General features: G+C 36.4%; 1 protein-coding gene across 2 annotated transcripts in view; it reads left to right on the forward strand.

The window, feature by feature from the left end:
* The first annotated feature begins 11,951 nt into the window (after positions 1–11,951).
* Positions 11,952–27,844, forward strand: part of BOLL (boule homolog, RNA binding protein) — a 40,932-nt gene continuing 25,039 nt past the window's right edge. Inside the window, exons 1-6 of one of the 2 annotated variants that reach the window (XM_010979757.3) lie at positions 11,952–12,033; positions 15,657–15,800; positions 18,307–18,398; positions 20,276–20,330; positions 21,601–21,676; positions 25,169–25,296. In XM_010979757.3, the coding sequence (XP_010978059.1) occupies positions 12,013–12,033; positions 15,657–15,800; positions 18,307–18,398; positions 20,276–20,330; positions 21,601–21,676; positions 25,169–25,296 (516 nt within the window). In that variant the 5' untranslated portion in view covers positions 11,952–12,012. Of the gene's footprint in view, positions 12,034–12,662; positions 12,932–15,656; positions 15,801–18,306; positions 18,399–20,275; positions 20,331–21,600; positions 21,677–25,168; positions 25,297–27,844 lie in introns of those variants that run through there. The other variant, XM_031452064.2, reaches the window with a different exon arrangement.

The raw sequence follows: 27,844 nt of genomic DNA on the forward strand, positions 1-27,844 counted from the left end.
TCTCCTGATATTCATGTTTGCAGTTAAATAATTTTTAAAAATAAAATAAAAAATAAACCCTTCCATTGAACCTGCTCCTTCCCAGGCACAGATTCTGCTCTGTGGCCCCATTCCCAAAACTGAGAGAAAGGTTTAGACAGATTCAGTTAGTTCAGCAGCCATAGACACATTCCTACCCCTCCATGAACAACCCCCTCTTTCCAAATTACTATCACCCACAATTCCTGCCTCCCAATCTTTCACCAAGTAATGTGGCAATCACTTGATGGGCAAAATGGAAGTTGGGGGTTGGGGAGAGAAGGAAAGGATGTGAATAAGAACCATAAATTGTCAATTCAAATGTCACCACCTCAGAGAGTCCTTCTCTGACCACAAATCTCAAGTTGCCCCTTCACCCCGACACACAAACCATATTATTCATATTATTCTGTTTTGTTTCTTATAGGATTTTATGACTGTAAATAAACTGTCCTGTCCATGGAATTGCTTACTTATATACTCTGTCATGCTGACCTCCTGTCTCTGCCCCACTGAAATGGAGAACATAATCCCCATGTGCATAAAGACCTTGTCTGTTTTGTTCACTACTGTATCTTCAGCTCCCAGAATCACGCCTAGCACAGAGTAGGTGCTCAATGAATATTTGTGGGCAGAATCTGCACTTTTTCAGTCCTCTGACTGAATAAAACAACCACTTCTGATAAAGAAAAATGGCTCTGTTACTGAGGACTTCTCATTGTCAAGGAGTCTAGAGTTCCATCCCAGGGCAAAAATCAGAGAAGACCCAAAGCAAACAGTTGCAAAATTAGAAGGATGCTTATAAACTCGAGTAACATGAAATCTAGAATTGGATTGAAAAACAACTGATGAGAACCTAGCCAGATCCAGCAAAACTAAAAATACCTAGCCCCGAATCAGAGATCAGATACATCAATGTAGTCCCAGCCCGAGTTAGTCACTCCAGAACCCTGGGCCTAAGAAAAATCCAGTGAGAATGTTAAGACTTCCCATACACTACCAGGAAATCACAGTTGGGGAAGGGAACTGAAAACTGCTTTCTATGTACCAGATAATCCTCTACAAAGAACTCTGACTTCACTTTACAGATAAGGAAACTAAGGATTCAAAGGGTCAATTAGTTTGCTCAAAGTCAGAGCCAACCAGAAGTGACAGAACCAGGATTTGAGTCCCAGTCAGTGACTCTGAAGCTTGTACTCTTCCTGCTACACAAGACTCTCATAAGGAGCATGTCCTGTGATGGTCCTGGAGACTTCATGTATTCTGAAGAACCACTCCTTCTGATCTGGGACCACTCACATTAGGCACAACGACCTCTTCTCTTAATACCAGCATTACCTTTCTTTCATCACGATGTAGTATGCAGCTAACTGATTTATTAGTGCATGAAGAAATACATTTATCCTCTCATCCACATATATGTAAGAAAGAATATTTTAATATTAAAAGCCAGTTCTCCTGATAAATTCAAACTGACTGATTCATTGAACATCAGTACAGCATTTTCAGTTGAGTCACATATATCTTTGTATTCAGTCACAGAACTCCCCAATACACATTGTAATCATTTTTATTTGTTAGTTCAAGAAAAAAACAATTTACAGGGTAATTTGTAGTATAAATATTACAGTATCCTAAATATATGTTAAGTCAATTAAAGATAAGCAAAACCTAATACATCCTATTAAGATTCAAGATTTATCTTTTCTTGACAGATATTCCTTTGTCCCTTATATCAGCAATTACGTAGGAAATTTCAGTAACTAAAACATAAAACTCAACTAACTTTATTTCTAAGTACAGTACACTCCACTCCATGATAACAGTCCTAGAAGAATGCGAAGTTACAAATTGTTTAGGACAGATCTAGATTCACCAGTTTAATGAAACTTCAAAGTACTGGAAGGCGATAAATTTAAGAAATCTCTAATTGCAGTCAATGTTCTTCAGTGTCAAATGGCTGCTGCTTTGTCCAGGTGTTGGGAAACCTGTACTATCTGCAGGAAAACAGAAAGCTCGGGGGTCTGTCCATTAACACTACCCCTCAGGAATCACCCCACACCGACCCTGAGGCTAAGAGACACTATCAGGAGCCCCTGGCCAATCATCTGGGAACAGTCTGTATGTGCAGGGCAAAGGTCTTATAAAAATAGACAGTGAAGTGTTGATTTATTTTCTGTGTATTAACTTACTTTGACACAGATCCTGGAGTTGGAGCTCATGTTATGGTTATGCTCCCCAGTGATGCAGAAGCCACAAAGGCACATATGAAAAGTACCACTGGAATGGCACCTGTGAGGCCCCATGAAAATGTGTTTCTCTTATTTATTTATTTTATTTAACAACTTGAGTGTTTCCCAGATATGATTTTATAATATAAACTTCTTCAAATCAAACATACTCTCAAAGCCTGACACTTGTGATGCAAGAGTGAATATGAGGTATGGTCCTCCTCCCCTCCCCCATCCCAGGTACATACCCCTAATCTAATTCATCTGCATGTGGTGGGGGTTCTTCCTCCAATTTTGCCAAGACATGAAGTTTATCAATGCTTTTCAGCATCATAGGACCCACTGGAAGAACATAGAGAGTCATATTTCTTTCTCTGATGCACTCCTTTCCTTTGGTCATGGTGTATTAGTCTTATAGCTGTTTTGTTAACCTTATTAATATGCCTCTGTTGCATTCTACATCAAATCTTTTGGGTGAAAGAAGCAGAGTGTGATATTTAAATAAGCACAAAATCGTAATGTATGTTTGAAATTCAAATATAAGACATGAGTGAAATATGGTCCCTTTTGCAAGCCTTTTTTTAGTTCCAAATAAGTTTTCAGGTGTAGCTCTGTGGTTAAGCACAAGTTCACCTGCTTTACAAAAGTGAGAAGCTGTAAAAAGTGAGTCCTTTATTCTAAAAAATTCCTTTTGAGGCCAAATGTCTAGTGAAAGCTGGATTGCATTTGCTCTGTCATTAACCCCAGTGAGAATCCCACAGTTCCCACCCTCACTGACTCAGACAGGTCACCATGGATACAGCTGCCTCTACCCTTAACCCAAGTGGAGGAGCAACAGCTGTTGAACTACACTTGGGAATTTTGCCATTCTCTGTTCTATATAAAATGTACTGGTGAAACTGTTCAGATAATGTCACAATTGTTTTTGAAAGATTAGGGGGGGAAAACGTGTTGCAGGAGTCATCTGAAATTCTGAGCAGCAGCAAAGGACTAAAATTTAATTTAAACTGTGAAGTGAGATAATAAGCAACAAACATGGTATAATGCTATAATTAGTGTAATGAAAGGTTACAGAGCTTTCTTTAAAGTTTCTCCGAACCAAAATGAGTTTTCAATAACTAAGCTTACAGCTGCAGACAGAATTTATTTGGAAGATTCTTTATGAGCAAATACTTAAACTCTAAGCAAAAAGTACCAAACACTATTATTTTCAGACTATCATTTCTAAAGGAAGGAATATTTTTCTGATTTTTGATAAATGTTACATTTCTCATCAACAGATTGCTGTGAATTCTAAACTTCAGAAAAATTAAATCTGTGTATAAAATTGAATCTTACCCTCCCATCTACCTTAATTTTTCCTATCTGCAAAATATAGATTAAAAGAAGTTTTTGTTTCTATTCTGAAAATGTAAAGAATGGTCTACGATCTGTGACTGAAACTAAATTAAAATCAAAAGGAGTGTCTCTTACCTGTACACCCAGTGGATGAGAAAAAAGCACTTACTAATTTAGAAAAAAAGTATTTTCTCTTGTTTCTCATCATTAGTTCCCCTTACTCACCAATCATTAACAATATTCATTACTATGATTACATAGAAATACTTCATAAATACTCTGTCATAAACCAGATCTTCCTACTCTGGGATATGTTTACCAGTCCTCTCCCGTGAGAGAGTTAATACATCCTTGTCCCATTGACTGCAGGCTCAGACATGTGACTTGCTTAGGCCAGTAAAAGATGAATGGAAGAACCCCTTGTGGACGGAAGTTTTAAGAGCAAGTATATACTTACCATGATCTCATTTTCCTTTGCCACAAAATTAATTGTTCACCAGATAGAGGCTGGATCTTGAAAATGAGGTCCAGCAGAGCTGCAGTCAATCTGCAATGAACAGGTAACATGAGCAAGAAAGCAACCTTTGTTGAAAGCCCCAGAGATTTGGAGGTCATTTGCTGCTATAGCAGAATCTAAACTCTCCTGACTGATTCAGATGTGTAAGTTTAAGTTCTTTCCACAACCATGCTGTTGGTTCATATGACCAGATACTGCTTGATTTATATAGCAAATAAACATTCTTGACATCTATTAAACCAGTAAAAACCAAAAAATGTTGTATATTCAATAAAATTGTGTATGGTTATTTCCATTTCTGTGACATTATTTCTCTCATTTCTTTCCTCTAAGCTGTATAAACCCAATTTCGCCTTTCGTATGAGATTTAGAAATAATAGCATGAATGTGATCATACGCATTTTTGTACAAATTTTTTCATATCCTCTTTTACTTGTCTTACACATTTCTCTACTCTTCCATCCACTCAACCCTCCCACTCCTTGCAAGTCAAATTAACAACCAGGTATGCATCTTTTCAACTTCAGTTTACATTCATCTATATATATATACACATATAAATAGAGATGTGTCAGCACAATAGTCAAGGCATCCAAGCCATTAGAACAATGCAGACTTGTCAAGGTTATTTTCCAAGGCATTCTCCTACAGTGGACATTGTTCATGTCCACTTTCTCCAAGGGAAAAGGAACAAGCTAAAGGAAAGCTTGCATTCTGAGTTCACAATCAAATAAGCTGTACCCAGACCAAGCTAATAAATCCAAAGTAACTAGTACCATAAGAAAGACTAAATTAAACTGCAGTTTTTGTGTGACTATATTTGTATTATAAATAAAGTTAATCAACATTCTTACTATTACGTGGAAACAGATCTCAGTAAAACAACATCAGTGAGTACCTACTGAATGTGGGTTTTGTGCTAGGGCTTTTGTGCATATCATCTCAATTGATCAATAGCCCGAAGTAGTAAATGCTATCATCCTTATTTTGGGGATCGAAAACAGAGGTTATACAACTCCCTTTGGGGTACACAGCAGAGTCAGAATCCAAAGCCCCACCACTCCTGTCACTGAATCACTACATTATAACACTACCTCTCAAAACTTGACCTCTCCCAAGCTTATTACCATAATAGTCAGTGAAGCTACTCCAGATGCTTAAATAATGTCTTTGAATTGCTTCTAAAATTTTTCAGTGCTTCAGAGAGAGCCAAACTTAAATACATCCAGATATATAATGAAAGGGCAAATACAAACTAAAATAAGATGCTTAATTCTTCCTATTGAAAACAAGGGAAGAAGGGGGGAAGGTATAGCTCAAGTGGTAGGGTGCATGCTTCGCATGCACGAAGTGGTGGGTCCAATCCCCAGTACCTCCTCTAAAAGTAAACAAATCTAATTACCTTCCCCTTACCAAAATAAAATAATTAAATAATAAATAAATAAATAAAATATTTTTTAAAAAAGAAAGAAAATAAGAGAAGAGACTTCTCCCCCTCTCCTTTTTCTTTCAGAATTTCTTTCTCTGTCCTTTTCAAATGTATGCAAACCTATAACAGCTAAATAAATCTCTGACCAGTCTCACAACTCAGAAATATTTCCTCAAGAACCATCTTTTTTAATGCATCTTTTGGAAATTCAAACATCCAAGGTTATAGCTCCCCTATCTCCCAGTTTCAGTAAAAAGGTTAACAGCCTAACCTTTGTGGTTGCCTGGCTCTAATTTGCAAAACTACCTCCCGTGACAAAGATATGAGAAGTTTGTTTTTCCTCTGGATAAAGCCAATAAGATGGTCACCCCAATTATCAGGTAAAGTTGGGATGAATTCTGTGTGATGTAACAGTTTGTATCCACTTGGCTGTATAAAGGGTAAGATTCCTTTCTGTCTTTGCAGTCTCTCAGTGGACTGCCTGTCATACATACCACAAGTTTCATGCTTATTCAATAATGAAACTGTTCTCTGTCTCTGTCACCTTTTGGAGAGGTTTTCTGGGTTACAAAAAGATTTTGTCTTTTAATTATATTTCCCCAATAATAATCAATGTAGATATTTTCTTGACCATGGGACCAACAGAGGACAAACTCATGGAAAGACATTTTCAAGCCTGCAGTCATTAAATACAACGTGCAACCTGGATTTTCAGACAATCTTATGTTACTGGATCTATGTTACTGGTATGCAACCCATCTTCAATCTCTCAGGTGCTCTAAGAAAAAAAAATTTGAATTTTTCCTGGAATTTTTCTGTTTCTATCATGTGTTCCTTCAACCAAAATCAATTAGTAGTAACCTGCTTAATCTCATTGTGGAGAAAAAATCACTCAGTGGTTATGAAGTTACTTTAGCATATGCTGTGGCGTGCCCAAATCCACCTTCAGTACTGAGCCCTTGCTCCCTAGATGCTGGGAGTATGAGTTGTCTCAGAAACTGCCCTCAGCCAAAGAGCACCATCTTGTCCAAAGTCAGGTTCACTCCCTGAGAGCAGCCTGCATCCAGTGACTATAGACTGTAGACTGGGTGGGGGTGGGGGGAGAAGCAGGGAATCCTGGTCACTAGAGACAACTCTGAAAGTCATCCTAAGATTGCTGAAAACTCTAATGCAACATCACAATTCAACTTTGGCCCAGTTCTGTTTCCCTCACTCTTCTCAGGTGCTGTTCCCAAGTACAGGTCCCAAAAAAACTCCTGCATGCAAATGTCAGAGTCTGTTTCCTGAGGAACTCAATTTGAAACACTCACCCAGTTGAAAATTTTTCCAAATGTCAAGCAGTTACCTACCTACATCTGAGAATGCCATAGTAAAACATGACAAACATAAGCTAGTGTTTCTTGATACCCTCTTACAATACAGGAGCTATATTTAGACAGGGCTGCCACTGGCCCATTGAGCACCTTTTTATGAATTAGAAAAAAGGTTCTTTCATTGAATGGATGGGACCCGGTGGCTATATGATAATGTGAGTTGAGCAGCAAGGGCCAGGTTTCAGCCTAGTCACTCCTTTGACCATATACTGTTATGCATTGAATAATCTACACAACAGCACATGGTGGCCTATCAGGTACAAAATATCAGAGTACACCAAGGCAGCAACTGCCCACTACTCAGACACAGTGTGGTTGCTGGAGTAGAATGAGCAAGTGACAATTCAACACATGTTTATATATAGATGTTTGAAACATCACGGAGAAAGAACACTAGGAGAATGATATGATGTATTGCCAAGAAGCCTAAGGGTATAAGAAAAATTCATTAAAAGGTGTCATGATTGTAGCTGTGAAAATACCTCATGCATTTGACGGAAATCAGAATGTCACCCAAAATATGCCTCTTCAACATACTAATTATTTAGATTTGAAAGCAATGAAGAAGCAGTCAATGTATAACAAGCTCCCCCTTTTTCTGCCTAAAGGGAGGAAATTAATTCTCCTTTTACTGGAGACAAATTCTTTCTAGTCCAGACACGGTACCAGAAGAATCTGCAAACAAACCTTGTTAAACCAACCCTTACCTTCCTCATTAATTTTTCACCATTTACTATCTCTAGCCCAAATCCTTTTGTCTTGTCAATTCTTCATAAACCTATTGTTTCTTTGTCTAAGGTGTAAAAGCTTCCAGTACTAGTTACTTCTTCGGGTCTTCATTCTTTTGTGAAGGCTTCTATGTTAATGTGACAATTCAATAAAATTTGTATCCTTTTTCTCCTGTTAATGTCTTTGTCAGTTTAATTTTCAGGCCCAGCCAAGGATCCTAAGGTTGAGGAAAACTTTTTCCTCCCTTACAGATCAAATCTAAGAATGAGAAAAGAATGAAAAGAGGATAAAAACCAGCAAAGTTAGTGGTCAGGAGGTGAAAGCAGGTTAGGATAAAATAAAGGGGCAAGCCAAGGCAAACACCGTAGGACCGAGGCTACAACCGAACGATGAGTTCTGGGTAACCATACTTGTACTAAAGGCTTGCTTTGTGTGTCTTATTTTTGTATACAGTAGTATTATTTGCTCTTAGGGAAATATCTGAGAATGTTCAAAAGATTCTGCAAGTGAGATGTTCCAAACATAAGGTCTTCCCCTAAGAAGCAATTGAAAATGTGTATAATTATCAAACCATACTTTGTGCGTGAATCAAGATGAAGGTTCTCTGGCAATGATTGATTGTTCTTCACTTTCAGTCCAGAGGAAGAATAAAATAGTAAGTGGAGGGTGGAGTGAAAATTGTCTGTTCATTTGGCCTCTTATTCTATAAATACTTACTGAGTTCCTACCTTATGCTGCACAATAGATTCTATATTGTATATTCGTGTGACTAAGTAGTTACTCAAAGTAAACAGCATAATCAAATAAACCAGTTAATTTTTGTGAGGAATTTTCCAATAAATCTGATTTTGCTTTAGTCTAGACTATTTCTGTAACATCCTCTCAACATGTAAATACTGTATTACTTGTAGAGGAAAAGGAAATCTGACCTCTTGGCTTCCTTACGGCAGATTTCTTTCCAATCCCTCACCTCTCCTATTTCAAATACCCAGCCATTAAGGAGAAAAAGAAAGCACCTAATAATCCTCCAAAATACAACAAGAGGTTAATAGAACTTGGGACAAAAAAGAAAGAAAATGGAAGCAGAGGAATCTTTTAAACATGGTTTTTCATGTTGCTTTATCTACCAAGTTAAGTCACTCCTCGGTCTGGGGTATCTCTGCACCTAGAAACTCTTCTATGCTTCCACTTAGCACAAGAAGTGTATAAATTTTCTTTTTACTTAGCTCATTTTCCCACTAGACCACAGGCTAAGGAGGGCAAGAACCAGGTCTTAATCACCGCCATATCCCTGCCTTAAAGGCTGGTCCAAAGGAGGTTCGCAAATGGTCATCTAGGTCTATAAGCTCAAGAAGGCATCCAAAGGGTTATTAAGGAAAGGAATGCCGAAAATGGGCATCTGGAGTTAGATCTGTAGCTAGAAAACTTAAGAGGCAGGAACAGGAGAATTGCCAGTAAGGGAAGGCAAACAAGAGGGAGGGTAAAGCTTAGGTAAATCCCTGAAACGAGAACTATGCTCTGATAGACTGTGAAGAGAAAAGATGAGAGACACTGGGATGCCAGCATGACACATAAGGAAATGGGATACTTAGGTCTGCAATTTGTTACGTGTTGGACTCTAATATTTATCTTTGTCAATGACATCTCCAGTATCTGAAACTTGAGACTTCTGAATGTCCCTCACCAATCCCGTCTATCACTGTCCATGCCCAACAGTCTCCAATCCTCTCTAGTTTCTCCTTAACTCTTTCACAGTATTTTATTCTCACTGCTGCCTCCTCTGTTCAAGTCCCCATTACTAGATACTAGAGTAGTATCTTCCTAATTCTATTCTGTTTCCAGTCCCTTAAAAAGTGTTTTCTGGTCTGAGACTATCCTTCTAAATTTTGACTCTCATTATATAAATTCCTGACTCGATAACCTTCAATGGCCCCCTTTTTGCAAAGACCTCCAGAATAAAATTCTAAGTCCTTAATACATGGTATAAATAACATGGCACAGTGCACTGCATATGAATCAAACTTAAAACTGCATTTAATATGCATGTATACGTATAACTGAATTGCTTTGCTGTACACCTGAAACTAACTGTAAAACTCAACTACACTGCAATAAAAAATAAGAATAAAAAATTGCATTTACCACTTTCTAGAAATGTAACTAAATGCGTCACTCTTACCTCTGTAGTGCTCCGATTGCCAGAAAAACAAAGAATGATAACTAAGATTTTAAAAGAATGTGCCTGGCCCAGTGCTGGGTACATAACAGGGGCTCAAATTCTTTCCTCACATTCCCCCCCAGATCAGCATTTCGGCTCTGATGGTGCCCTTACCCAGCCCAGGACACTGTGCTCCACAAAGCTGTCTCCTGTGCTCCCACAGGTCTTTGATCATAGTTCATACCACTTACCTTATTCTGCACGCATCCCATTTATTATAAGCATATTTAGGTATAATTATTATTTTGAGATATTAGCCTTTTCTCCCCTTCTAGACTGAAAACACATCAAGGACAGAGGTTTGATCTAGTTCATCTTCTGATATCTCATAGCATATAGTATTATGTACTGAACTTAATAGGAACTCTATAAACACATACCAAGTTGAATTGTATAACTTTACATGATCTACCCAAGTTTTAAAATATTCTTTTATATAGTAATAACTACACAAATCTATCATTACTACTGGGGAAAAAATGCCAAAAGATCAGTTCTAGTGTTATTGAACAGCAAAATTATTCTGTTCTGGAATGAGTTTTAGTTTGAACGGGTTTGTATTCTGTTTCCACAGAAACTAAAACATGAGAAAATGAGCCTAAATTGCATGCACACATGTACAATAACTTTTAGGATATTTTAGCTGAACTGTATTCAGTGAAAAAAATTGTTTCCCATTTTACTTTTGATAAATAATATGAAGATCTAATCTTTAAACAAGTTAAAAATTAGATATATAATATCATTTTTAACTCTATCATGAAAGTAAAATAACTCAAAAGTCAAACTTTTACAATAGAGAATATAAAAGTCATTACTGATGTAACTTTTAACAACTGTTGCTGCTAATTCTTTAAAAATAGACGTCAAAATGGTTAAGATCATGACGTGTTGTCAGAGAGACCCCTGGTTAAATCCATAGCTTTAGATCTTGACCTAATTACTTAACCTCCAAATGTACAGTTTCTCACCTGTAATATGAAGATAATAGAAGTATCTATCTGAAGGGCTTCTGTGAGAATGAAATTAGATGATACTGACTGTGAAGCACTGTGCCTTGCACAAAGTGTGCCCTTCATAAATGGTAGCTATAATCATCATTATTACAGAAGTCTACCTAGTTGTAATTATTTAATACTCAGTTATATATTTTTTATATATTATAAATAAAATATGTGATAATGGTGATATATATATAATATATATTATATATATAAATTGCAGCTACCCTTTAGAAATATTTTTTGCAAAGCAGTCTTCTTTCAAAGGAGATCCCAAGGCTGCTGGCGGCTGGAGCCACTCCAGCCAAGTCGCGCCGCGCAGTCCTCACCCCTCGGGCGCGCGGGTGGCTCCGTCGCGGGCCGGCTCCCGAAGTTGTGCGGCGGCCAGGCGGTGCTCAGCGGGCGCGGGCCTGGGGCGGGCGGCGAGTCCCAGCCAAGCCGCCCGCGCCGCCCCGCCCGCTCGGCGGGGATGAGTGACGGCGACAACAGGTGCAGCGCCGCGTCCGCGGCTTCTCAGGAGCCCCCGAGTTTGGCGCGTCAGGCCCCGGGGGTCAGACTTTGACTCTGCAAACTGACCTCCCCGCCCCGCACCAGCCTTCCGAAGTCGCCCCTCAACCGGCTTTTCGCACCTTAGTGAAGCCGGAGGTCACCTCCACCTCTCGAAACCCACCAGACCCCGAGGCCAACTTTTCTCCAACGGGGAGGAGGGAAAGGCGTGCGGTGCATGGAGCCTTGCAGAACCGTTCGTTCTCTCCTCCCCAGCCGTCTGAAAGCAGGCAAGAGTGGCCCCAGAACCGAGTCCTCGATCCGCACACTCCACGCACGCCCCGACCTGCCGCACGCTCAGCCCCTGAGACAGCTCAGCTTGACTACCACGGGCCACCGCCGAAACTTGCCCGCCCGCGCCCCTCCCCGCCTTGCGGCGCCCGCCCGCACCGCCGCCCGCGGCCCGAGGCGACGTCGTCTGCCCCTCCCACCACCCCCGGTGGCAGGTTCAGGCCCCGGGTCCGAGCCTGCGCCCCTGCAGCTGCCACCGCCGCCGTCGCCGCCAGGGGGAGTCTCCGTCGAGAAACGTGGTGTGGCTTCCTGGGTGTGAAGGTACTTTGAAATTTTAGGCTTCGGTTCCTTTCCCCCGGATTTTGAGGAGTGGAAAGGAAGATGGAGACCGAGTCCCGAGCGGTGAGTACGGCGGTAGGGCCTTGGGCCTTGCGCCCCAGGGTAGCGGAGCCGGGAGAAGGAGCAACGTGGACTCCGTCCATGAGGGGCTGGAAGGGCGAGTCTATAGCCCGTTATTTTGTCGAGAAGGAACGTGGACAGGGAGCCCCATAGACGGCTGGGAAGAGCCGCCAGGCCCCCATCGGGTTGTGTCGTGGGGTGGGGAAGGTGCGGCCCCCGGGCCTGGACTGGGTGTAGACGGGCTGGGGGACCTCGGAAACGGCCGGGAGGTTTCGGGAGGCAGTGGGTGGCTGGACCCTGTGCACCAAGGGGGTCCAGCTAGAGAAAGTTTTCCCGCCGAAACCGGGCTTGGCTGCCTCTTCGACGCTCAGTCCAGCCGGACTCAGCCCAGCTGCCCACGTGGGGAGTTGCCCGAACTGCGGATGCTTCCTCTCCCCTACTGGTCGGCTGAGACCAGAAGGCCTGAGAGACCAGGGAGGGGCGGGGGCCACCTGTGACTAGGTCGTACCTGGGCACTCTAGCACGGGTGCGCGCCTAAGGGAGGCCGAGGAGGCCCGAGGGCAACGTGCCACCGCGCCTCGCCCAGCCCCGCCCCTCCGGCAGCCAATCAGCGCGCGCCACGCGAGGGCCGAGGGCCGGCTGCACACGAGGCCGGCGTCCGGGTCGGTGCCGTTGAGGGTTCCCGCCACTGCTGCTAGCGGGTTTGCGGGGCAAAATTTCTCGCTGGCTAGCCTTCTTTTCCCTCCCGCACTTTAGTGGGGAGGGGGTGGATCCTCGAGTCAGTGCTCAAGTTCACGATGACCCGAGAGAACCCGAGGAAGTTGTCGCCGCGGCCATTTCCCCCAGCGCGTCAACTTGCTGGCCGCGGAGGGGAAGGAGCACGGAGGCCGTGACAGCGACGGTTAGCCCGCCCTCTTCCCGTGGTCTCGTTGGCAAAGTAGTTGATAGATTTCGAGGGTAATTCTCGAGGGGAGGAGGCACTGAGGACACATTACTTTGGAGGAAATTCTGAATAAACTCTTAAGTGCTAGAAGTTTTACTAAGCTAAGGTCCCTTACCTCTTACCTCAAAACAGCACTTTTCTAGGTGCTTTTCATACATTTGCAAAATTATTGCCAGCAGAATTTGAGGCTTTCTTTACTAACTCAGTGAATCGCTGACCTCTGAGGAACTTGGATGTTGCCTCTACCTGAGCCTTGTTACTGCCAAGATTAAATACTTTCAGGGCATTATTTATATTGTGTTCTTAAGCCCACAATCTAATGGTTGTCATTTTGTGAGCAGGAAGAAATTATTCGTTTGTTCATTTGTTTTGTAAATATTTACTGAATTCCTGCTAGTATGGTTACTACTTTAGATGCTGCAGTGAACGAAATAGGCAAAACTCCCTCTCTTCGTGAACATTATTACATTATAGTGAAAAGAGACAGACAATAAACTTAATAAGTAAATTATATAGTATGTTGGAAAGAGGTTAGTGGTAAAGATAGAAATAAAGCAGTTGGAACCCACAATAGAACAGGAACCTTAGAAACTGGAGAATGAAGGGAGTGGAATGTAAAAAGTTCATGATTTTCTTTCTTCTGTATCGTTTAACTGATTTCTCAAGATTGGAAATAAAGCACTCTGTTCTCTTCTGTTCATGTCATTCCTCTCTCAATGAAAAATAATGGAGTTGACTTATATTTAAACAAATCTGAGAACAAATAAGTTCATCCATTGAATTCATTTTGTTTTTAAGAAGAGAATTTTTTGAAGACTGATTTTTTTTAAGCTTTGCAAATAGGTGGTTTCTACATTCTCTAAACAAACAGGCAGAAAGAAAAGACTGTATCTACTAGAGCTGTTCTGTTATCTCTAGCAATACAAATCCACAGTTGCAAAGTAAAACTGAGCATCCAAGAATCATCCAATCTGGGCACCATGTCTTACAAGTGAAGTGACAGAAGTTGCAGATAACTTCCAAATGTGATGCTGTTACGTTTGGATTCCCAATTTCTTTAATTAGCAACTACAACATAGCAATTATTAAATATGATGACTCTGTGGTTTAATAGATGTTTTTATGAACTCTCTTACTGAGGAGTGGTTTTTGCCCTTAAGACTAGGTGGAGAATAAGCCCATACGGTGCAGCCTATAGCCCCATAGTCACCACTGACCTAGTCATTTCTCTGTACATCTTGCAGAGATTAATTTAGGGATTATGGTTTTATTGGCCAATGAAGTGAAAGGAGAGCAAATGTGAAAAAGAAAAATCCATTATCTAAGTTGGAAATTCATTGTCATAAATTTGTTTCTCAGAGAATTTAAATTATGAACATCAACCTTTTTGAAACTTGGAGCTTTTTAGTGCATTAGACTATCTTAGAAGTCTGTCTAGAATTCTCAGAAGGAAAATAATTAGCAAGTTCTTAAATTGGTTTCTCTTCAAAATTCTATTCTCAAGTCTTTCTTTTTTCAGATGTACCCTAAGAGTCTTCTATATTGCTATTGTGCAAAGGCTTATATGTTAATATATACTGATTAAAATCTAAGTTAGTTCCCCTGACTTAGAATTGTGAACATATGAATATGTACTGAACTCACTTCTACCTATGTGTTTTAGGTACTTTTTTTTTTTTTTTACAAAATCAGTCCACTTTTCAAATTGACAAGTGCATTTAAAAATTTCACTTTAGAGTTGAAAAATGGTGAACTTGTCAGAGCCTATTTACTTGTCAGTGCCCTTTAGCTAAAAACCATTGTGAACACACTTGTAACTTAATAAAGTTGGATCTTTTGAATTGCTGCAACAAGGAAAAACATACACCATGGGGCCTCTCAGCATTAAAAGGGTGTTGGAAAGAATTTACTATAGAATTTAGACTTACGTTAAGCACTTTTTTTGGGAGGGCTTAAGGAAGAAGGCTTTACTCTGAAATTCGTGTTGTTAGGAAGTGGGAGTGATTCTATGATTGGGTATGTTAATTCTTTACCTAGAAGGCAAGAAAAACAGATTGAGGCTAAAGCTGTGATTGATAAAGAAGGAGTAGTCTTATCAGCTAGGATAGAAGGATGTTTAGTCATTCTTGTGGTTTGGACAATGCTTTTGTTTTTGTCACTACACAGACATGATTATGGAATGGTCTTATTTTTTCTCTCTCCGTCACAGTCACAGAGTAGACTTGCCTGATGTTGGTGTTCCGTTAGCAAGAGAACAGCACAGCCTAGCTGTGAGTTCCGGCCAACTCCTAACAACACCAGGGCCTAGTTGGTTGTGCCAGGCCAGTTCCTCGCTGTCCAGGGCTGCTTTTCTCTTTCTCAGACATCTTTTTAAGTTTAATATTCCTCCTTAATACTTAAAATATTTAAATAGTATATTTAATAATGATTAACTCATGCATGTTTAAGTAATATGTTTAAGATTTAAGATATTCTCTGTAGAGAAGTAGATTCTACATTTCCTATATTTTTGTTTCCCCAAAAAGTTTTTAGCTCTAGTTATAATCTTCATAATAATAGAATAAAATTGAAATCTAAAATACTGCATTTTGTCAATGACTTATCTTTTTGAAGGATATATGCTTTCAGCCTGCATCAAAACTTATACCCTATGCTAAGAGTTTACAAGAATTTTATTTTACAGCAAACATCAAATCAAATGCAAACAGATTCATTATCTTCATCCCCTAATCCTGTGTCACCTGTGCCTTTGAATAACCCAACAAGTGCCCCAAGATATGGAACAGTGATCCCTAATCGCATCTTCGTAGGAGGCATTGACTTTAAGGTACCTCGTGTATTTTTTTGTATTAGAAGTTATTTTCTCAGAAGTTGTTTCTTTGTGCGGCCATAAAAATAATAACATATTTGCTATTTGCATAATGCTTAGGATGTTTCAAATTGTCTTAATATAAAGAATCTTTTCAACAACAATGTCAGTTAAGTAGAGTGTATATAATTGTCCAATTTCACATACAAGGAAACTGAGATTCATTGGTATTCTATAGGCTCATAGCTACTTCATGACAAAGTGAAAACTAGAATCCTAGATTTCTGACTCATAGCTCCACATTCTTTATTTTACCATACCACACTAATTGTACTTTTTTACATAGTACTCCAGTAGCCCAAATAATGAGTGATTATAATTTTCAAAAGAAGTCTCAATTAAGAGGAAAAATAAAAAAACAGAAAACAGTTTTATGAAATCCTGTTTCTCTATCCCAACTTTTATCTCAGGTTCCTGAGTAACTTCAAAACTTTTTTGTAAATTTCTTTCTATAACGTAATTTAGAATTTGATCACCCAAAAAGCCCTGTGTCCTTGTCAGAATAAAGCATCTTAACAGTAATATGTTTAAATAATGTAATCAGCCAATTTCCCTCTTTCAGAGAGGCACAGTTTGTGAGATGTTATGCAGCACCCCCATGTGGAAGGTGGTAGTAAACACCTATAGGAAAAGCAAGAAGGAAAAGCATGGATATTTTAAGTGGAATACTCTTACTTCCAAGTGGATATATAGAAGGATTTCCAAGCTTATATATTACATATTTGAAATTTATTGAAGAATCGTCTTAATGAAAAAAAAATCCTGTGTGATTAGGGTATGATATTTGACATTTATAATTCACTGTTTTCCCGTAGTCAGTCTCTCACAATTTGAATGGAATCCTGCTCAAGAGAAATGTTACCCTAAATGTATTTGTCAAAATTATGAGTCTTAAGCAAGAATGTGATTGGTGCACTAAAAATAAATTAAGGAAAACAATGTATGAAATGCTCTTTTAGAAAAATATTTTCTTTTTCTATGAAAATTATTAACAGCTGGCCCATAAATATTCAAGTTGAATATTCTTGTTAAGAATTTATTATATTAGCTTATTAAATTTTTTAAATAAACCATCCATAAATGCAATAATTTGTATGGCTAAGTTATTGTAGGTTACTGAAGCCTATCAGCTATAATATGAACTTGGGAAACATTGCTACAATGCAGTCAAAGCTTTAAGGTAACTGCTAGGTTTCCCTCCATCATACTTCTACCTTCCCAAAACTGTAGGTAATTTCTAGCAAGGAAATAGTCTACCATAGTAGCAAGAAGTCTCAAACTTTTAAAAACTCTTCTTTTTAAAACCCTACGGCCCATACCTTTTAATATTTAATCATTTTGAGTTTCTGTCTCCTTACTTTTCAACAAAGAAGTGGAGCTGCAAAATTGAACTACTGATTCTTCTATCAGAGAATAATTTGAATTAATTTGTTTTCAAGTCACTAATAGAAATCTTTATTCTGGCGTTGATTCCATTTTGTGTTTATTGAAATAAGAGGCAGTTAGTTACTCTTTGATTAACCCAGGATTTGTCATCATCCAGTTCAGCACGCTTTAGGTTACTAGCTTGAAACCAGTAAGTAGTGAGGGAGCAGTGGAGCTCAAGCGGTATAGCTCTCTGCTGTTAGGCGTGTTTTTTCCTAGATATATAAAGAAAATCTTTTCTAGGGATATTTAAAGTTCCTCTTGGGAGAAACACTTATAGCTGAACCAGAAACTGAAGTTACAGTGAATTTAGTGTGAATACTCTAGGAAAAGGTGATAAGAGTCTAGTATAAGACTATTTCAGTTAAAACCAGATATGCCAAACCATCTTTGTAGATATCTTGTACGTGAAAGTCTAATTATGACTCATTTTTATTTTGAATATCATCATAATGTCTGTATTAGGCTGAAATGTGTATTGAGTACAGATAAAGCATCTAAAACTTTAAATCTTGTAGCCTCTCTGTTATTATCACAAATTGAGTTCAAGTACTTTTGGAAATATATTTCCTTCCTAACACCTTACTTTTCCTGGAGACTATGCTGATTAAAATGGAGTGACTGGTGTAGTCCAGCGTAACCTAGTTCCACTACCATGACTGTGGGCCTCTCTGAACCACAAGAACCAATAGTAATAAACCCTTACTATAATTACAGCCATGCCTAATTCAATTTTATTAAAAACTGGCCAACTAGAGAACAAGAATTCCTTTAAATAATGAACTTTCTTTGTAGTTTTTTTACAAATTCAGCTTAAAATTTTTATTGCTATGTTACACTTTAACATAGCTACTGCATAAAGCAAAATACTCATATTGATTTTAATAACCTAGTGGTTTCATGCACTATTTTTATGAGAGGCATTCTTATATGCATATTATTATCATTTATTACCTTTTTCATCTCCAAAACAAGCATAAGAGTTGTTTCATCATTTATACATTAAAATTTTTTTCATGTTTTCTTTTTATGCCATTAGACAAATGAAAATGATTTAAGAAAATTTTTTTCCCAATATGGGTCTGTAAAAGAAGTGAAGATTGTAAATGACAGAGCCGGAGTGTCCAAAGGGTTAGTATTACTATAGAAAGTACATAGAACTAACAATTGTATTTTTATTGGATTACTAGGTTTTGCATGCTAACTTACTTTGGTTCCATTGTTAAAAACAGAGTTTCATGCCATCTTTCCTCCTACCTTTTGATCTCCTGTTTTGTGTGTGTGTGTGTGTGTGCACACATGTGTATTTTGGAGGGAGACACCATAATATTCCTTAATTCGTTGGGAAGTTATTCTTACATAGTCTGAGAGACAGTTCATTGTTAGGAAGTAAGCACATAATATTGAGTAGCTAATGTCCAGTAGCCAAGGAACCAGAAGCTAAAGGAATCTGATACTTTTGGAATTGTATGCCTGCTTTAGACTAAAGAGAACTTTATTTTAAAAAGGCTGACACAAAATAATGTCTGTGGGTTGTGTCTCAAAGACCTAGTTAAGGGACTAATCTGAGAAATATAACTCTAATGAGAATGATTTTTAATTGCTGAATCAAAGAGGATGAAAATTGAGGAAAAAGCGGTAGGATTTGTTTAGAGACCTTAGAGCTATTTCAGTGGATTAATACATACAAAAGCCAAATATCAGAGAAGAAAAAGGTAATTTAACATAGTGTGCTTGCTTAAGAAGTTTGACTGCAAAGTTAAGGAAAGGAAGTCAATGAAGGATTGTGTTTATTTTCTTGAAAAATAAGCAATATATACATATTCATAGGCATAAAAGAAGGGACCAATAAGGATTAAAAATTATATTAGTGGGAAACTACATATAAGTATGACAGGTGGACACTTTAGAAGAGATGGGATCCTGCAGAGAGGTTATTTTTAAACAAATTAAATACTTCCTCAGACTTACAAACAATATTGGGATGAAATGAGATTGTACCTCTTGTATTTGGCTAATAGAATTTGTAATGTCCATTTTTTGTCATTAAAAAGCATACATAGAAATGTAAACTGTATTTTATACTTTTTCCACTGGGTGGTATATGTGTTCTACCAAACAAAAAATAGCATCAAAATATTTCCTTAGCCCTTGTTTAATGTTTAGGCAAATAGAAAAAGAGAAATTTCTTTGCTGGAAAGAGAAAATTCATATATAATATAGAAATTATGAATTGAAGAAGACAGTAAATATTGACTAATTACATAACAGTAATTATGATTTGAAGAAAATAGTAGTTTAGCACTAAGTTATCTAAATAGAGGTTACTTTTTTGGGAGATATACTTTTTATTTCTTTTGTTCCTTTTTATAGGAAGCTATTTTGGCTTTTTGGACATGACATACATTGTGTATTTTTATCTTAATCATATGATTTATATTCTGAAGGTAGCAATTATATATGAAAAGCAGATATAAAGTCTGGGTGTGTTGTACATATTTTAGTTGATTTTATTTGGGAAATATACTAATAGTTGCATTATCAGTTTATATATGCTGATAATAGTAAATAATGCTTGTATTCTCACTTGCCAATATAAAAAATTTTATTATGTTGAAATTTTTAATTTTTTTAAAGGTTTTTTCTATTTTGATTTCTATTTAAGCCAAACTTCTGTCATTTTAAAAGGAGACTATTGCTCTGGACTGAAATTTATTGCATCCTAATTTGTAAACCAGAACACAAAACTCTCATGCTTTCCTACCTTACATATAGCTCAGATCTGAAACTGTTACAGTATCCTTGGGGTCTTTTTTTTCTCTTTTAGTCCCCTCACTTTAAGAGGGGGTGATAGTGTTAAGCTGTGAATGATTCACCTAAGTTTTGCATACTGGTGTGCCATAAGAAAATGCTCACTCCTACCATGGCCTATTCTTAAAAAAAATTTTTTTAATCTTAATATAATTCCAATGTAATATTCTAAGAAAATAATTAATGCATTTATTTAGGTATGGTTTCGTCACTTTTGAAACACAAGAAGATGCACAAAAAATTTTACAAGAGGTAAGATCTTTTGGTGTATTTAATTTCATTTTTGGAACTTCTTTCTTTAAAACTAATCCTTTAAGGTATGAATTTAATAGTGGGGTTCCAGTACAATGATCAATTGCTAAATATATGTGTGTATATATATATATATATATATATATATATATATATATATATATATATATATATATATACCTTCTTTGCATCTTAAAATTGACATTAATCTCCCAAAAAATGAATAAAAGAAAGATTAAAGCAAAACTTTATCTGCAAAAAAACAAATTCCAAATGATTATATAAGTATGGTTGTGAAGCTGTAATATAATTTTTCACTTTATTTGCTTAAACTAAGCATTTAGGGATGTATCTTTTCTGAATTGTTAATAGCACTTTAAATTCCTGAAAAACCACTACAAATGTGGATTTCTAGAGTGAAGTTAGCTGAGATTATTTCCCACCTATGAAAAACTTCATATAAACTAAGAGCATTCCTAGAAAAAGTCTGTAGCCTGCAGTTCAGTATAATAACTTTAAATCTGGAAAGCATAACATTTAATTTTTTAAGAAAAAATATTACTTGAATTGTATTTAATTGTCATATGCAGTCAATTCTCATTATTTGTAGTGGTTGTGTTCTATAGTCACCACGTAGCAAATATTGAAGTACTTCTAGAAGAAATCAGGGCTAGGCCTCCGCAAGCTTCTGGTCACAATATCTTCATCAGCCAATCAATATATAACTTTGTTTTATGTGTGTTTCTGTTTAAAGACATTATATTTAATGTGTATTTCTGATTCATTAACATTGAACCCATGGCCAACAGCACTATAACTCATACCTGAATTAAACCCAACTAACAGATTTTTCTCCATTAATGCTCATGACAGTCTCTTTGCACTAGCAACACTAGCCGGCAGGCACTTCAGCACTACACTTGAGAGATATTTTAAATAGCAGAAACACCCGCATAAAGTACAAAAGTGTTAAAAACGTGGCACTAAATAGAATATGAAAACGACACTTGTTTACAGTATAAAAGCTGAAACAAGAAAACGTAGTGTCACCCTGTTTGACCTTAGCTGGGACCATTGTGTCAGGTGACTCAAATTTTTCACCTCTCTGCTCACACTAATAACTGGTAAATTGCCAGATAAGAACTTAGGGTCAGAACATTGGAACCAAGATTCACACCCAGATGTTTAAATCCAAAGACTTTGCCCTTTCCATTATGCCCTGATGCTTTCAAAGAATGATAATAAAATAATTTATTTTTTCTTATTTTAGGCTGAAAAACTTAATTATAAGGATAAGAAACTGAACATTGGTCCAGCAATAAGAAAACAACAAGTAGGGATCCCTCGTATGTATTGAGAACTAATGTATTTTTCAATATTTTTGCATTGTTCTTTTTTGAAATACTAGACTTTTGATAGAATTTCATTAAAATATCAAGTTTCTTTCATTTAATAAAGTTATTTTAGTGAATTTGATGGTCAAATGAATAGTTCTCACCACAAATTAATACATACTAGATTGTGGGGTGTGGGGGCTAGGAAAATTTTATATAAATAATGATGTTTAACTATATTCCATATAGTTACATCTTTAAAGGAAAATCATTTATGATAAAAATATAATTTAAAGTTACAAAAGTAATTAGAAATAATTAAGAATTACTATTTAGAAAATTTTCTAATTAACAAAGTAATTTAAAATTAGAGTAAAACTACTGAAAGTAAAAATAAAGAACAAATATCAGAACTCTGTATGGTGTGTACTCTAACCCAACCACGTGTAGCATAATTATCAGAAGAAACAGTCCCTAAAGCTTTAGGAATTGGCTAAATTAGGTGCCTTCCGCAAATTTTCATAATGCTTTCAACTCTACTCTTTTTTTCTTATTCTTTTGATTTATTAAATTAGACATCTTAACAGTTAACTTTTTACCTATACTATTTTTTAAAATCTCTTAACAGAGTCTTTGATTAGGAGAAACTTCACATAAAATTTGTAACTAAATTTTCATAGTGTCCTAGTGTCTACTGGGATGCTTAAAACATTAGGTAGTTATTGTATATCTGTTAACAAACTAATTGATTGTGCTCATTTGGACTGTTCTGTTTTTGACTTAGAAGTCAACAAATATCAAGTTTAATTTTGGCTTAGTATTTGTTAATTTAGAAGATAACTGCTGTGTCCTCAGTAGATTGATACTCCAAAATGGAATGCACAAATCTGGCAGAATGCTAAATATCTTCAAACTACTATTATTAGTTGCAAGAGTTAAGCTACAAGGAACAGTTCTTTAGCCCATTATCACCAGCAGTAGGAACAAGTAGTACTGTTCCTATTATGACCCACAAGTTGCTAAAAATAGAACATAAATAAGCACTATGCTGAATGCTTTCAAACAGACCAATAGTTATTTAAGAACTATTTGGTGCAAGGGTCAGTGTTACGGGTTTTCATTTATTTCATTTAATCTTTACAGCAACTTGTAAGGTATTGTTTGCTTTATTTTTGTAAATAGTCTTACAAAGGTAAAACCATTGTTTTAGAAACGTTTCAGCTGAAATACTCTTGAATGTAGAGGAGAGTTAATCTGGGCATGCTGTGGGTCTTAATCCAGTGCAGCATACCAGAATTATGAATTTTCTTTAAAGTCTCATGGTTTATGTAAAAACTTCATGCACAATTTTCAGTCTGTTCCATAACATTGTATTGTTTTTTATAATATAAAAATATTTCCTAAAAATAATTGTTCTAATAAAACTGATTGTATAGGAAGATCACCATGTTCAGCTTATGCCTTTTCATATTTCCTGACATACCATCCCATGCCCAAATTTGAGAAGTATGGGGTTAAATAACTTAACCAAATGGTAGCGTTAGCCTTCAAATCCAGGAGAGTTTGACTCCAAAGCTCTTTTTACTTTTCTACGAAGAAATAATAAATATTAAAAGTACATTTACAAAGTACAAAGGATTTTTATCTTCACTTTTTTTCAAATCTGTCATTTCTTTTCCATTTCCATTACCAACATTCGAGTCCCAGCTACTCACTTTGCTTGCCTTAATTACTAGAAAAACCTCCTAACTGGTCTTTCTGAATTCAGTCTTGCTACCTTCCAACCCATCACACACAAAGCAGCCAGAGTGATCTTTCAGAATTGCACATCTTATGTTATTCTCTGCTTATTTTGAGTTGTTCTTCCTTTTTCTTTCCATGTTTTAACCATCTAGCCTTCTTCCAGTTTCAGAACATAACCATTCTCCTGATATACTGTTTTGTTTACCTAGAATGATTTTTGCCATCCCATTCATTCTTTAAAGCTCAGCCCAAAACAAACATCATTTCCTGACAAATGCTACATATATACATACGTATATATTTGAAATGTTCAGCATAGTATCATATACTACCCAGTGTTAATACCCTATACTGCCTCTTCATGTATTTGTCAAAATTGTATTTAATTAATCGTGTAATTAGCTGATGACTGTCTTCCCCACCAGAACCTAACTTCTATGAAGATAGAGGCCATGGCATGCTCAACTTTTTTCTTTTCTCTTTTTGGCTGTGTCACCAGAGCCTAGTTCAATGCCTTGTAATAATAATCACTCAAAATTTATTTATTTAACAGATAAACCTGTGGTTCCTTAATGATCTTTGGAGAGAAATCCATGAATCTCCTGAATTGTGTATAAAATTTTGTTTGAATATACATACTTCTGAGAAAAGGGTCTGTGACTCTCATCAAATTCTCAAAAGCATTGAATTAAGAACCATTAAAATATGCAGTAACAATACTAGGTGAAATGCAGTGAAAATATAAAAGCTGAGAAGTAATAGTGCTACTTAAAGTGGTAGGCCAATTCTGCTCATAGTGTGGTTTGCAGACACCAACAGTTCACTTGGAATCTGTCAAAACGCAATTCCTCAGACCCTGTCCTAGAACTCCTGAATCAAAATCTCTTGAAATGGGGACCTGGAATTTGTATTTTAATAAACTGTCTAGGTTATTACAATGTATTTTAAGTTTTGAGAAATGCTAGTATAGTGGGTGGAGAATTGCCAGTTCAGTAATTTATATAACCTTGCTGGTCAAGTACTTAACTCTAGCTTGGCATATAAAATTTTTAGTCTCCTCCTAATAAAAAATTTCTTTTTTATTTTGGGGAAAGGAGTATACATGACCTGGGAAAAGAGATGAGGACCCAAAATTAGCAACATGAAGATCTGTGGTCATGTTTGCAACAGCAGCAGTTATAGCAAAGGGAGACTAGAGAATAAAAGTTAGTCATAGCATGAGTGAATGCTTGCTGATAGTAGATCCAAAGAACCTGTAGGGTGGAACAAGTGTCCTGAAGAAAGTAGAACTTGTCCAACTTCACTGCCTCTATCATCTTTGACCTTGTACAAATAAAAGGTCAAGGTCTTACTAAGATCTTAGGAACTTCACTACAGTGTCTGGAGTCTTGATGTAACTTTAAATTAAATGTAATTTATATTTGTAAAAATAATGACTTTGCTAATAATAATCTCAGTTAAGTGTTATGTTTCATTATACCGGTATTAAAATCTGAATTGGTAAATTTTTAGCATTCCTTGTTAAACTTGTTTCTTTTTCTTTTACTCACCTTAAGCTAATAAAAGCTCTAAGGTAGTAGGTTTGAAAATATATACTTCAAAGATGTGTTAAGATATGGAATTTTTTAAAAACTTGTAACATTCCATTTTTACTGTAGTTATATTACATGTATTAAGAGAAACATTTTCCAGTGTTCAGAAATTATATTTTTAAATGTTAAACTGAACATTTCAGTTATTACTATTTAATCTTCATTTTAGGTTCTAGCATAATGCCAGCAGCTGGAACAATGTATCTAACAACTTCAACTGGATATCCTTACACTTACCATAATGGTGTTGCTTATTTTCAAACTCCAGAAGTAACTTCTGTTCCACCACCTTGGCCTGTAAGTTATTTCATTTTAGAAGGATTTCCATCTATTACTGTTAAATTTTTTATTTCTGAACTATTTCAACCACAGACAAATACAAATAATAATATAACAGCCATATAGCGACCACTCAGATTTAATAGATGTTAACATTTTGCCATGTTTACTTAAGTTCTTTCAATGGCAGGTGTAAAATATGATAAATTCAAGTAAAGCCTCTTTACCCTCATTATCCTACCCTCTTTTCCTCCTCAGAGGTAACCAGAGTATCTTTCCTGTTTCCTAAAAAAAAAATTGTATATGTTTTTACTACAAATGTAGATAGATATCCTTAAACAATAGATATACAGTGTTCCTTTTGGTGGTTTTTAAATACTATGTACATAACCTAGTTTTTCTATTCAGCACTGTATTTTTGAGATTAAACCATGCTGAGCCTAGTATATCTAGTTCACTTACTTCAATTTTTTATATATTCCATTGTATGAGTATATATTCCCCTGTTCATAGGCATTTTCAGTTTTTTCTATAATCAAGACCACATTGAACATCTAGATTTGGTATATATTGCGTGAGAGCTTATCTAGGACAGTGGTCTTCAAAGTTTCTGCTTATATATCCTCTAAAGTTTTTTGGAAAAATTATGAATACTGTCACTCATTTTTAAGTTGATATCTGAAATTTACCATAATTAAAAATAGTTTGGACATATTAAATATTATAGATTTGCTTTAGGTATATTTTTATAAAACTTTGTAGCTACAGATTTCATTTAAGGAAAATGTCCTATGTGTAGTGATGGATGTTAACTAGACTCATTGTGGTTATCATTTCATTTTTTGTATGTGTATATATATATATATATATATATATATATATATATATATATATATGTATAATCATTATGTTATACTCCTGAAACTAGTATGTCATGTGTCAATTATACCTTAGAAAAATGGAAAAATCTGCTCTATAACTCAGTTAACAAAACCAGTCAACCAAATAAAATTAGTCAATCAAATAAAATTTAGTTTCTATTAGAAAATTATGGCTTTATTTTTAAGTTCAAATAAATGAATTAATATGTATTCCTGTGACCATCACATAATTTATTTTCTTCCCTGGATATGAAATAAGGTACCAACTCCCCCTTAATATTTCTTATATAAGCTCTCTTTTCTTTGCTCTCTCCTATTTCTGAAGGGTATTGCTCTCTTGAATTGTCTATTTGTTTGATGCCCTGTTAGTGTTTACATTCCAGAACAACACATTATAGCAAGATCCAGAATAAGTGTGCCTTTAATAATGAAGGGAAAGAGTAATTGTGAAAGGGGAATTTTGAAAAGAAGAATCCATTTTACACAGATACATTCACAGATCAAATCAGGAAGGAGGCCATATGAAATACCTGAAAATTAGCACTCTTAAACCTGTTCATGCCCAGGTAGCACTGGAAGATTTTTGTGTTCCCCTGCCTTGGTCTGGGCTACAATATATGTGTAGAAGCAGAATTTCACATTTCTAGAGTATACACATCTTTGAGTAGATGTTGCCAAATACCTTTCTAAAGTGTACCAGTATACAAGTTAGTTAACTGTTTATGAGAGCTTCAGTTTCTCCATAATCTGCCAGTCCTTTAATTTACTAGATTTGCCAATAGTATCATGAAATGGTATCTTGTTTTACCTTTCATTTGCTGAGCCAGTGGTAAGACTGAACATAGTTTCCTTTATTTATTGCCCACTTAAGTTTCTTCCTGTGAGCTGCCTCTTCGTATCTTTTGCCCATTTTTTTCTATTGGGATTGTTTGTCTTTTTCTTGAGTTCATTATATGAATTTTGTGCATTGTAAATATCTTCTAGTTTGTGCCTTGTCCATTAAGTTTATAGTATTTTTTTGTCATACAGAAGTTTTTTATTTTAATGTTGAGAGATGTATTAATCTTTTCTTTCATGGTTTCAGATTTGTGTCTTGTTTAAAAAAAAAAATACCATGGTGTTGCTGTTGTTCACATCTAGATCTTAAATCTGAAGCTTATGTATTGACTAATTCATCTTCTTCCACTGTTTTGAAATGAATCTTCTGTCAAATGCCTAATTTCTGTGCGTGGGAGTTTCCTTCTGGGCTCCCTGTTATGTTCCATTGGTATATTTGTTCGCCCTTCCTAATTCTGCTATAATTCCTGTTGCTTTATAATAAGTCTTAGAAACTGATAGAGCAATAATCTCACTCTGTTCTTTAGGAGTCTCTCATCTATCCTGAAGTCTTTGCTTTTATAAATATAAATGTCATAATTTAGCTTGTTCAGCTCTGTGAAAAGCCTTTGTTTTTATTAGAATTGCATTAAATATATACATTAATGTGGGACATTTAAGCATAATACTGAATTTTCCAATTCATAAACATTATTTAGGTCTTTCCATCCATCAGTAAAATTTGCTTTCTCCATAAAAAAATTTGACACATCATTTGTTTGATTTACTCTTAGGTACTCTGTAGTTTTTGTTGCTTTTATGAATGGCATATTTTTTTTAATCACACTTCCCAGTAGGTTGTGACTGGT

The sequence above is a fragment of the Camelus dromedarius genome, chromosome 4, assembly GCF_036321535.1.
Source record: "Camelus dromedarius isolate mCamDro1 chromosome 4, mCamDro1.pat, whole genome shotgun sequence".
In the NCBI taxonomy this organism is placed as follows: Eukaryota; Metazoa; Chordata; class Mammalia; order Artiodactyla; family Camelidae; genus Camelus; species Camelus dromedarius.